The sequence below is a fragment of the Lampetra planeri genome, chromosome 40 (assembly GCF_965212315.1).
Source record: "Lampetra planeri chromosome 40, kcLamPlan1.2.h2, whole genome shotgun sequence".
Lineage (NCBI taxonomy): Eukaryota > Metazoa > Chordata > Hyperoartia > Petromyzontiformes > Petromyzontidae > Lampetra > Lampetra planeri.
The window spans coordinates 1,271,914-1,285,110 of record NC_136146.1 but is presented as its reverse complement, the minus strand read 5'-3'; the positions used below and the strand labels follow the sequence as shown (position 1 = coordinate 1,285,110).

The window sequence follows — 13,197 nt, the reverse complement described above, 5'->3', positions numbered from 1 at the left end:
GAGATGTTAACTACCTCGCCTCGTATACAGGCAGTCGTGGGTTCGATTCTGACCTGACGCCTGTTGTGCATATTTGGAGTTTGCGTGTCTCTCCCCGTGGTCACGTGGATTTTTTATGGGTCCTCCGGTTTTTCCCTCCACATTTAGAATCAACTTGTGTTTAAGAGTATTTGGCTGCAATATATGTCCACGTGTAAAGCCACGTCGTTGAAGTATCATTTGTGGCCGCACCACTTCTAAAAAAGAGCTATATAGCCTGGTGAGCCTTCTCTGCTACAAATACAAATTGTATCGTAAAAAAAGGTTTATGTTTTTAGTTTGCTTGGCGTCAGGTCCGACGTTTTTGCTCGACGTTCTGGGGAGCTTCTTCAGGAACTGAAACGTCGGAAATCATGCCGAATGCCATGCGGTACAACCCAGAAAGGCATCAGAGAGCTGCACAACACATCCGTGGGAACATACGCAATAGCATCATGATTCTTCTGAATTCGTGGGATGTACAGCTAATCACAAGGATGATTTTTAATTTAATATGAACCTATAATAAATGCTACAAAAGGGAAGATAATAGCTGGATAGTGCGATGCTTTTTCATATTTGACTTGGGGCTATATTTAAAATGTGGGATTTAGTCTAGAGCACTCAATAACCTACACTTGTGAATGGTTTCTCAAGATCTGTAACATCCATTTTCGTAAAGCACCGCTGCCTTATCAAACAGTAAGGATGTACATTCACTCCGGTCACGATCCGGTGATTTGTCATTATCAAGGGTCGCGATTCGATTCAAGAATATATAAATATACACTATCACATTTTGGTGAATGTAGTGGCATCTAGTAACTGGAGGAGTTCACGTGAACACATTCCATTAACATTTCAGGCACGTGTGTTTTGCAGCGTGCGTTGTCAGTGTAGTAATCTTTGTCAGCCAACGAATCGATGATGCATTGTTGTGCCCAAACCAAAACCTGGCATGTAAAAAAAGTATTCGGTCGTGAGTGTTCTGACTGAGAGAGGCTGCAGCGATGCATTTTGGAAAGCTAGTTTGGTGTTATTTGCATGTGCCAGTCCTGCAATGTCTTTGAGGGTATTTGGCCTACTCTTCCAAGCTGGCCCGGCGTCTTGGGAGAGTTGTGATTACCCACACTTTACCCTACCAACATGCGGCCTGCCCATCGACTGTGCGCTGAGCCCATGTGTACTGCTGCTGGGTGGACAGAGGAGGTGGGCGGTCGTAAGGGGGGGCGGCGGGGGGGGGGGGATTTCAGAAACCTTGCTTCTCATCTGCCGCGGCGGGAGATGAGATCGAACCGACAACCTCTGCGTCGCAAGGCCCGTGTGCCACCCCGCCACCACTCAGTGGCGGCATCCGCAGGAAGCCAGTCGCTCGGGCGCAAATCTCAGGCTTTTGCTCAAGTCAGACGCGTGCTCGCCGCTGGACTAAACACAAGGCATAATTCTGCCCCATGTCATATATATATTCTTTTCTATTATGTTTTGCCATTATTAAAAAAAGTATGCACATAATAAAACCCAATGTCAGAAGATTCCACAGAACTCGGCTTTCAAGATCACGGTGAATGCCCTCTGGGATAATAATAATAATAATAAGAAGAAGAATAAAAAAAACCTTCTTTCAGAGCAATCAGACACGACCATTGGCTTGTCTCCTTACTTGGAGGGTTTGGACGCCTTTTCCATCACGGAACATCACAAGGCGCGCTCAGAAATATCAACTGCCCGACAAAGGATGTATTTAAAGTGAAGCGTGGAATGCTTTTATGTATCATTAACATGCAAACGACTCCAAACTTCTTTGGATGCGTTGAGTGGGAGCACAGTGCCATTCAGATACGATGACAATGTTGCATTAGACAAAGTCAATCGCTGGGTGTGAAATAAAAAATAAAAGAGTTGGCCGTGCAATTTTTTGGTTTATTTGAGAAAGAAAAAAACATGTTATCTCGAGGGCTGCCCATCTCTCAATAAAACACATTCCACTTTTGTAAAGAAATAAAAATTGTCGAAAAAAAAACGAATAATATACGGCTGAGAAAAGACATCCGTGCAGAAATATAAGTATGTGAAATAACCAGAACCTTCAGATGTTACGTATTATTATGGGAATCCTCTATGCAGTGAAATAATCGCATGTGACCCCACATTGGTAAACACACATGCTGTTTGCAGTGGAATATCCATTTACGTCTCTGCTTCGCGAGGGGAGGGCAATGCGGAACACTGCGGGCCATGGGGTGGTGTGGGCAAGCTATTGCTGTTTCTAAAAATATCGTTGCATTGAACCGAAGAAAGACATCTTGATAAACAGCCTCGAGTTTGAAATATTATCACAATCACAGGATAAACTGAGGCTAATGCTTTGTCATTCGGTAATAAGACGGAGGATGAAAGAATTATTGATGGGCTTATTCTGCAGATGTAAGCCACTGTGATGTCGAGTCGAGTGAACTGGACATGCTGTGGGGTTTATTCCCAGTCACGAGTCTTAGAAATGTTTGGCAAGTTTCTTACCACTCACTCTTAGCTCCATATGTTGTGCTTCTGTGGAAACAGGTTCGCTCACTGCGCTATGAGCCCAGTTTCCCGAGTTCGGTTCGCAGCCATGGCAAATGACAACCACCGCTTTCCCTAACCCGTCATGACACGGCTTGGCAAAGTATGGCCAAACAAGCACAAATAACCGACAGGGCAAGAATAGGCCTCGTTATAGCAGCGCGTTTACATGAGGACCAAACGTTGTTATTATTTTCAGCAGCATCAATGGGTGCGTGCACCCACAGCCAGCGCATCGTCAGGTCAAGCGTGGGAACTTCCACCCCTTCCAAGATGCCTGGCGAGCATGAGACGGTAGGCCAAGAGACCCTCTTGAGGGGATCTCTTTAGCCCCCGTCTCGAAAATACCCTTCTGCCGTCAGCGCCATGAGCAGGTCCATTGCAGGGATGCACCTCTGCCGCTTGCCTCAAAGCGAGCCGGTGAGCAATTCCCCCAGAATGCCACTGCTCTCATTATATTTGAGCAGCTCAGCAGGTTTGACCACCGTGCACAAACCAGGATGCTATTGGTGATTCAGATTATGTTGCTGCTAGAAACGTCCACGTGATAAGCCACTTCGTTGAGCTATCATTCGTGGCCAGGTAACTTCTGAAAGAGAAGCAAATAATGTCGTGGGCTTCACCTGGTAAGATAATAATAGTTAAGTTTTGGTTTAAATTCGTTAAAGTGTTTTCTTTACCTTTCCTAGACTTTGCACTGTTTGCTGTTGAACCGCTCTGACCCGCCCCTACTGGACATCTGTGACAAAAGAGCTTTACAGCTCTTCGGATTCCTCCATTATCAATAGATATTCAGATTATGTGTCTGCTTTAGGCTGCTGCGGGGCTACATGGTAGACAGATGGAGAGCAGTGCTGCAACAAAAAAACTGGACATCTGTGAAAAAGAGCTTCATAGCTCCTCGGATTCCTCCTCCTGCAGTCTCAATAAAGATTCCGATTTTTACGTGTCGGGGAAGTCGTCATCCGGAAGTGGGTTTAGTCAGTGCCTGTACGTGTACACGCACTCACCTGAATCTCGAGCTGATGTACCACCTGCATCTGCACTCTGCATTGCGCCGTGCTCCGATCATCAAGAGCGTGTTCATTGTTGAGGTGTCTGCAACAAACACAGATAAAGCAACTTAATGTCACAAATCATCCTGGCAGGACAGCAAGGTGGCACAGTGGTAACACTTGGGCCTCATGGCCAGAATGACCTGGGTTCGATTCCTGACTCGGGCACTTTTCCGCGTGGAATTTGTAGGTTCTACCCCTGTTCTCCCACTTGTCTTCACCTGTTCCGTTGGGGGTTGGCTCCATGTTCTCTGGTTTAGTTACATAGCTATATACAGTTTTAACTGGTATTGGTCAAACATCCCAATGCCGCAAACATTTTTTGAAAATTACTTAATTGGGATTACGCAAAGCAACCCCCCCCCCCCCCCCCCCGTAGTGCAAAAACTTGGCAGGGCGGTTTAACACGCAGCAGCAGCAGCCTTTCACGACCAATATTACCCATTAATAGTTTTTTTGTTGGGTTAGATGGCGTAAATATTAATGTGTCATGAACCTGCCACCACCTGACACAGCCAATTAGTAAGGTTTGGCACGTAATCAAAACGTGCAAATTCGTTACTACTTCAGCACACGTGTGTGCGTCGAAAGGCAAACCCACAACATTGACAAATTGAGGACCGTGACTTTTGGCTGGCGATTTCAAACAGGTTTCATCGGGCGATTTTTTGCCATAATTGTGAAGAAGCCTTCCTGCTTCAGTCTTAAATAGAGGAGTGAAGGTGATGCCATCACTGAGAGCCTACGAGGCAAGGACCCTCCTGAAAAAAATAATAGTCTTGAGACTCCGTGAGACTTTCCCCGGGTGAACAAGCGTAATGAGAAACAATACCAACAATGCACCCGGTCGTATCTCAAAAGCTGAGCAGAGATTCCAGCCTGGTTAATATGTGTCTGTCCTGGCCCATCCCCCCCCCCCTCAACCAGTATATATACGGGGTAGTATCTCTTGGAATTTCTCATTTACTTGATACAGCAAGCGTGCTGTGACGGTTCCACCTGAAGACGGAAGCTTGTGTTGTCTCCGAAACGTCGTGATTTTTATTTTATTTTACTTTTACTTTTATCAATTTTAATTTTAATTTTTTACCTACGTGACTTCACCGAAAAAACCTAACAATATGTGTCTCGTATGAGAGCTAAAGCAGAATGCTTGCTAGGTGTTGTTAGAGTGGGGCTGTTAAGCGATCTTGTCGGGTGACTGTGTTTAAAAGGGGGGGGGGGGGGGGCATACAGAGACTCATTGGGGGCGGCGGCGGGGAGGGGGGCATATAGAGTCAATATCAAACAAACTCTAATCAAATGGTAAACGCTCAACAGAATGAGCAGCGACGTGACCTGACTTCATTGCCCATCGTGTGTTCCCTTCGAGTTCTCGTCCCCTGCGTATAGGAGGAAAGGCTGCGACACCCGTTCACTTAATCGTACGAAATGTTTGTGCCAGCGTTTATTTGCTTGACCGAACTAATTTACCGGGAGCGGCTGAGACTTCATTGAGGTGTGGACAGGTGATGGCAGTGCTGTGCGTTACACCCTCGTAATTGTTGTGAGTGTTTACACCATTGGAACCTGATTTGCCAGTAAAAAATATGATAATTGGTTTTTTACCCTTCTATCTGTCAACAAAACTGACACCTTTTTTACAAGGAGTCATGTTTGCATAGACCACAATACCTGCAGTCATAATGCAAGCAAAAAACATAACTCTGAAAATGTATGCACTGTGCTTGAAGTTGGGTGTGGACCAATCAACTTCAAGGACAGTGCACATTCATTATCAGAGTTATGTTTTTTGTTTGCATTATGACTGCAGGTATTGTGGTCTATGCAAACATGACTCCTTGTAAAAAAAGGTGTCAGTTTTGTTGCCAGATAGAAGGGTAAAACACCAATTATCATGTTGTAAGTGTCTTTTTGTTTAGGATACATAATATCATGAGATGACATCGTATAATCCGTATGATACCACACACTGTGGAAATATAATTAAAAGTAAAATTGCTTATGCTTTCGAATTTTCTCATGCTTTTAAGTCTTCCACGACATTCGCATTTTATCTCAAACGTTGTATTTCTCCACCCCTCATGAATGAAGTGAATCGTGGCATTGTCCGAGGTTGGTTTAATGCGCTTCCGTCTGGGAAGGCACCCCGAAGACGCAGAGATGACAGCACTTTGACAGAGTGCACAGGTGTGAATTTACGGTGATTAAACAGAAGACGAGCAATTAAGACCACTTGTGATGGCAGTCTGTTCTCCTCCTTGATGATCAGAGATTGACAAAATAAGTGTGCCGGATTAGAGCTGAAAACCAAGCAAGGATCTCAATGGAGAGCGTCCCAAGACACTGTTTTGCAGACATCCGGCGTTCAAGAAAGTGTCCACGGCAGACGCCGTTGATTGCTTTTGAAAAACACTCGGTCATAGACAGGCAGAATATATTGTTTGTGAGTTCAATACAAACGACTGATTAGTTCCTGGAAAGGGCATCTAAATGGGCTAAATTATACGGGTGAACAATTGGCCCATATTATGTAGGGGCTCTTTGCCAGAAACATGGCCTATGAGATGGGTATAGAATTTTTCCTCTTTGGGGAAGAACTATTGACATGTGTGTTGAGTTTTTTGGTGTGTGTGTTTGTGCACCACTGCCAATGCAGTATCACCGATTATTTTGTTGTCTAACATTCTAGATGAATGGACGTGTATACAGACAGGGGGGGGGGCAACTGCTGGAACATACTCTACGAGCAGATGAGAGGATGCATCAATTAATATAGCTGCTAAAGTAAGACAATTACATGCATTGAATCAAGTGTTAAGCAGTCAACATTTCTCACTGCATTTGCGTTGCACGTAAAGCCTTTAAGGGACTCTATAAGCCACCAGAGGCCGCTATATTCACCAGATTTAGTGAATAAAATCCATCCCTGAAAAATATCGCCAAACTGAAAATGTGACAGTCACTTTGCTACAAGATACTTTGCATCAAAATATTATTGATTAGTTGAGGTGGTTCGGGCACCCGGTAAGGATGCCTCCCCCCCTGGTAGCCTCCCCCTGGAACTCTAACGGGCAGCAGCAGCAGCAGCTTGTCCCACTGGGCCAAGACCCCGGGGCTGGCCCAGGACACGCTGGCGGGACGATGTCGCTCAGCTGGCTTTTGAACGCCTGGGAATTACCCCGGAAGAGCTAGAGTCTGTGTATAGGAGTGCAGTGTTTAGTCGTGTATAGTGTAGTATATAGTGTAGTAGTGTATAGTGTAGTAGTGTATAGTAGTGTAAAGTGTAGTTGTGTATAGTAGTGTATAGTGTAGTAGTGTATAGTAATGTATAGTGTATAGTGTATTGTGGTATATAGTAATGTATAGTGTAGTCGTGTATAGTAGTGTATAATGTAGTAATATATAGTGTATAGTAGTGTATAGTGTAGTAGTGTATAGTGTATAGTAGTGTATAGTAGTGTATAGTGTATAGTAGTGTATAGTGTATAGTAGTGTATAGTAGTGTATAGTGTATAGTAGTGTATAGTGTATAGTAGTGTATAGTGTAGTGTATTGTAGTGTATAGTGTAGTGTATAGTGTATAGTAGTGTATAGTGTAGTAGTGCTGGAGTCTGTCGCCAGGGAGAGGGAGGTGTGGACCGCCACCACTCAACACGCTGCCGCCACGACCCTCACCAGGACAAGCGGCCTGAGACACGAACGAGCGAACTTTGTGCGTAAGATAAAATGGGAATAAAAAACATGTATTTTCCCATTGTGACAGTGATTCGGGAAATTCATGACCAGAGAAGACACTTTACAGGCAGGTAATTGCACAGGGAGAATGCGTCGTTTCGTGCATTTTGTTTGGAGCTACACCCGTCATTTACAATTAGCATATTTTTGTTACATGCAATTTAACGTCAATTTAGTGCGTGGAGAATAATGCAGGCGACATTTAATCAGGTTGAGTTTTGCAGTATTCACGCTCGAAGAAGAGATTCAATAAATTAATTATAGCATCACATGGGGCGGTCAAGATTTCTTGAGAATTAGCTACCGGGAAGAAAGAAAAAACAAGTTGCACTGGGCTAATAAAATAATAATTAATCCTGTGCATATGCAAAACTTCACCTCTGCATTACAATTGTTCGTTCAATAATTACGCATGCCTGTCTGCATGTCTTCGTAGCCGATTTTCGAAATATTTAAGCGAGTAGTGATGATAATGTTTCGTCAAAAATGAACAGAAATGTTCATCTAAAAATATAACAATCATCATTTGGATTCACGATGCGCCCTTAAACAATGAATCTCAAGTAGCATGCAAGTAAAGGAGGAAAGTAAGTGAGAAGTAACTGGGGAGAGAACGACGAAGGAGAAATAAAGAGGTGCGTCTTCACTCATAATCGCCATTTGATGGGTGACATTTTACGAAGATTATTCAAGAGAAGCTGTAAGATTGCATATAATCCCATAAAACAGAAATGTAATATTCAAGTTTAGGTACTGTGTGGTATCCTGTGGGATTTTATTTTTCCTCCGGAAGTCTAAATTATTAAGTTCGCCAGGATTTTGCATGAAGACAGCCCGAGATGTGGCGATCCACACAATGAATTGTGAAAATGTAATCTCGTCCTGACAGCATCTAAAAGCACAAAAATTGAGACGGCGCAGACTTCAAATACAGATATTGCTAACATTTACAATAAAACTTTGACAAATGGGCATGTGTAAATCACACTTGAGCGGGAAACGTGATGTAGTTATGTTGAAGGCAGGGCCCTACAGCGTCATACAATCGTTCCGTGCCCGTGACCTTGTCCCGTATATCTTTAATCTTGCATCATGGCACTATTGTTGTATATCTGTAAATGACATCGATGTTATCGTAATACACGTGTAGTTAAGAAGCCTTTTCAATAAAACAAAAATGCAGACAATCACTGCAGCAGCAAAAGCAACTATTTTGTTCACGTCGTATTTACGTATCGATGTGGAGCTGTCAAAAAGTTTTAATAAGAGGACCGTTAATTATATCAGTATCTGAGACGCGGTGGCTAAAAAGTGGTCTCCGATAAATGTATTACATTGAATTATACATATATGAAGGCAACAAAAAAACATCAAATAGTCCCTCAAATGTTTTGAAATCTTGCTTGCAAAACAATCTCCTATTCAGGTTGCAATGGCACATTAGGGAGTGGTGTGGTCCGTGATATATGAATATTCAGCCACCTCTCCATTGGGTTTGTTGCACTTACCCTGCACCTCTGATTAGCACGGTTGGGCTACGTACGGTGCGAAAGAAGTTCACCATACATACATTGCTGCTGATGATCACACTACAACCGGCAACCACTCGAGGCTGAGTCAATCTACTAAAGGCCCAAATCAGGTTTAAATACCAAATGCCAATCCACGTGTGTTTCTAAAGCTATTCAAAGATACCCAGTGTAACCATGCAGACTGTTAGGGCATGTGCTGTTAGCGAGCACCTATTAAGGCAAGTGTGGGGCACACAGGGGTGGCGTGACCAACCACCACGTCTGACGGCAATTATCTCCCCCTCATTTAAGGCTGAGTCGACTTACAGGAGAACCAGGGCAAGTTCAGACCCTGCTTGTCACTGATGTTACCCATGGCAGGTAAATAAAACTCAAGACACTTAGCCCGCAATGCAGTGCGCATACCACTGCACCATACAAAGACAAAGATCCCCCGTATAGTCTCAACAGACTGATGGCGCAAGTAATGTGAGTGAGTAGCACCCATGAAGACTGGCACAGCACACGAGGGGGTGGGTGGTCAGCACCACACCCGGCCGCTTTTATCTCCCGAGTGGCGATGTCTGCACACCGCACCGGGTACTCATTTGAGGCTTAGTCGACCTAGGGGAGGCCCAGGACCGGCTCACATAATCGTCACTCGTGTTGGCCATGAGCGGGAATCGAACTCGGACAGGGATGTTCTTAGCGAAGCGCACGAGCGTACGCAGCAAACACACGTGGCACTCGAACGCAAACAATATATATATCTTTCTCAGGATCTTAGTAAATAAAATAAAAAACGAAAGTGTTGCTTATTTGTTCACGAGAGGATTTACATGCATTGCAACAGCTCCGGTCCCTCGATCACAATGACAAGCGCCTTTATCTGTACGGCGCCATGCCCGCCGAGACACGAGTGCAGATGAAACCGCATGGCCGGTTATCACGCCTGTCCTTCACCTTCGCACTCACACGACCAGTGGTCTCGTTCGCCTATAACTCATGCAACAGTGTTGTTTCAGCAGCTGTCCAGATGGCCCGAGGATAACTTCACGCGTCCACCCCAGCCCTTTTCCTCTCCCTTAAGAGGCATGTTTACACCCACGCCGATGTTTACACCCACACTTAATGGCAAGAACCGAGTCGTTCCAAGAAACTCGAGGGGAAGTTTTTTGGAGCCCCCAAAAAAATGTAATAACCGCGTTGGCGATGCTTCACGACCATGAAATTTGACGAGGGCACAATATATTATTTTAAGCATGCAGTCATACATACACCCCATGCCCGCCTAACTTCCACCTACACATTCTGTCGCTAGCTTCGTCATGAGCTGTGCTGGGGGTCACACATTCGGCCGCGTTGCTTCTGTTGTCTTCCTCACACTGACATCTCCAGCCGCTGAGCGAACGTGTCGTTCGTGACCCTTTCACTCAGATTTATCCCGAGGCCCAACTTTGCAGCCCGCTTTGTTGTATGATGCTCTTGCAACGTTTTCCCCGCGGTTCGTTCCCACCGGAGGTTAACAGAGTCTACAGTGCGTACTCATTTGAGGCTGAGTAAACCTAGGGGGAGGCCCAGGACCGGTTCAAATTAACGACACTGGTGTTGGCCATGAGGGGGAATATAATTCGGGACGCTGGGTTCGTAGCGCAGCGCGCTAACCGCTACACTACCCCTAGTCTAAACACAGCTGTGCAGATACACACATTACACCACCCGTTTGTCTGACACAAAGAACGCAGTTCAATTGAAGAGATCAATACATGTCGACTCTGAGATGTACAGCGGACAACGCAAAGATAGTTTAACAGCAAGTAATTACTAGCCGTATAAATCACGAAACGAGTTATCGTTTTGAACTGTATTCTTACGCTCACAGGTATTAAATCATGCGGTGAGAAGATTGAATATTTACGACTTAAACAAACAATATGCTTACGATAGATCAATGTTGTATTTCGACTAAATGAATGGACAAAACTGTACAATGAGTCAATAAAGGAAGAAAAAAACCACGATACAAACAGATGGTGAAAACGAGACGAAAATATGAGATGCGAAAGCCAAATTGAGATGCGTAATTGTGACCATTAAGGAGGTGCATTGGAAGATGCAATAGGAGGAGGAGGGAGTAGATCAGTGGTGCAGTGGATAGCACACTGCACTGAGAACACAGAAACCTGGGTTCTATTCGTGGTCACAGCTAACATCAGTGACATATAAAGTTAACTATTTTTATTTTATTTTACCAGGTAAGGCCCACTGAGCTATATAGCTCTTTGTCAAAAGCAACCTGGCCACAAATGATAGCCCCAAGTGGCTTATCCTGTGGGAATTTATAGCAGCCAAATATTATAAACGCATCTTTCTCAATGTGGAGAAAAAAAACCGGAGGACCTGGAGAAAAATCCGCAGGACCACGGAGAGGACATGAAAACTATAAATATACAGCAGGTGTCACGGTCGGGGGATCGAACCTACGACCTCCTGTATACCAGGCGAGGTAGTTAACATCTCGCCATGGCGACACCCCATATATGACATGTGAACCAGTCCTGGGCCCCTATCCCTTCCCGAAACCATCACTGACCATCGTGGTGGTGAAGTTTGTTTCATCAACCCTCACGACATGAGATATGGCTTTCAACCAGCAGTGGATTTGTAAAATGCCTCATCCAGCAGTAGGTTGGCAAAGGACTGTAAATTAACGTTAAGTTATATATTATAAGCACTTCCAAAACGAAAACATATATTTTTGACCGATCTTTAATCAGTCCCAAACTACTATAAGGCAACAGCATCATCTGTGATTCGAGTATCATAACATAATTTACGTACAGAGCCATCGAGGGATCACAGGCACGAAAAGGAGGTAATGTACATGTAAAACAAAAGCTGACAAACATACCTTGCAGACTCACCATATGTACCTTGGGAGTTCACTAAGAGGAATAACACTTTTTAAATAACTTAATTTTGTGTGCATGTTAGTGTTAATAAACGTTAGGTAAATAATTTGCTAATACCAATTTATTTTGTGCTCACGCAGTAAATCTCTAGTGTATGCAAATGCGGGAAATTAAATAAATAACACCCACGTGTTTATGGTGCCAACCAGCACATAAACTGCAAATTGAAAAAAAATTCAAAAACCAACCGTGTTCTGACTTAAGTTTGCGTAGCGTTCCTTTGCAACACATCGCATATGGTACGACCGAATAATGTGGTGGCATATGCAAAATATATATATATAAAATACACGCAACCCCTTTTTGTAAATCCACCACTGGATGAAACAAATCATTTGGTGATTCTCCGCTGGCAGAGGTGCGTAAGCGCAAATATCAAAACAAGAATACCTCTACAGAATCGTCAATAACACTGCCTTAAAAATAAACAATGAACAATATATCGTAGGCGACGTTGCAATTGACCTCTATATACCCTGCATAGAGGGTTCATCACGTGTCAATCAAAGCAAATTATTCCCATCCTCAGATCTGGAATAAACCATTACAGTAGATACAACATCGTAATTGAGTTGTTTGCGTGTAAAGATACCAGTGACCATGGCTGAGACCAACAACGTTTTTGGGTTAGATCACGTTATTTATAAATGTGTCGTAACCCTCCACCACCCGACACGGCCAATCAGCAAAAAAAGTGTCACGTTGACAAAAGACAAATAGTTCACTGCTTTAGCCCACCGGTGTGTTGAAGTGTGAAACCACAACATTTACAATTTTTGAGTACGACGTTTCGCTGGTAATTGCATCCAGCATCATCGGGCAATTCGCCAGAATATTGGTCGCGAAAGCCTACGTGTTAAACTGAGACCAACAACTTGCTATCCCCGGGAACCCAGTTTAACCCTTTCCCGTTCCGAGACATCTGCAAGTTTGCCGGGTGGCTCCCGTTTCACCGCTGAATCTTGGAACGCGCAAGCAGTTCGCGTTAATTTAATTTCGAGAGGCGTGGCTCCATTGTTTTTTTTTAAGACATCGCACTCGCAACGGAGAACTGGAGCGACACGACTGCAGCCTTTGATTGCCGGCGCTAAACTGTAACACACGAGCTCGCACATGGCTTTGCGGGAGACTCGGTGCTGACAAAGTTAGTTTAGTTTAGTTTTTCTTTGTGTACGTCATCGACCACGGAATTCTAAGAAAAAAACTGACGTCATTACCATCATTGCATTACATCATCGTCATCATCAGGACTACCAATGCACATGCTTTGGGTCTTTCGGTAAAGTCACGTAGATAGGTTAGATTGCAACACAAGCGGTGTGTTGCGATCGAAACGTCGTAGTT

The 13,197-nt window shown here is 44.1% G+C and overlaps 1 protein-coding gene across 1 annotated transcript in view; it reads right to left on the bottom strand.

Annotated features, from left to right (window-relative positions):
- The window catches only part of LOC144731712 (forkhead box protein P2-like), a 181,801-nt gene that overhangs the window by 28,093 nt on the left and 140,511 nt on the right, over positions 1-13,197 (bottom strand). Inside the window, exon 9 of the mRNA XM_078612897.1 lies at positions 3,588-3,675. Within this exon, the coding sequence (XP_078469023.1) occupies positions 3,588-3,675 (88 nt within the window). The remainder of the gene's footprint in view (positions 1-3,587; positions 3,676-13,197) is intronic.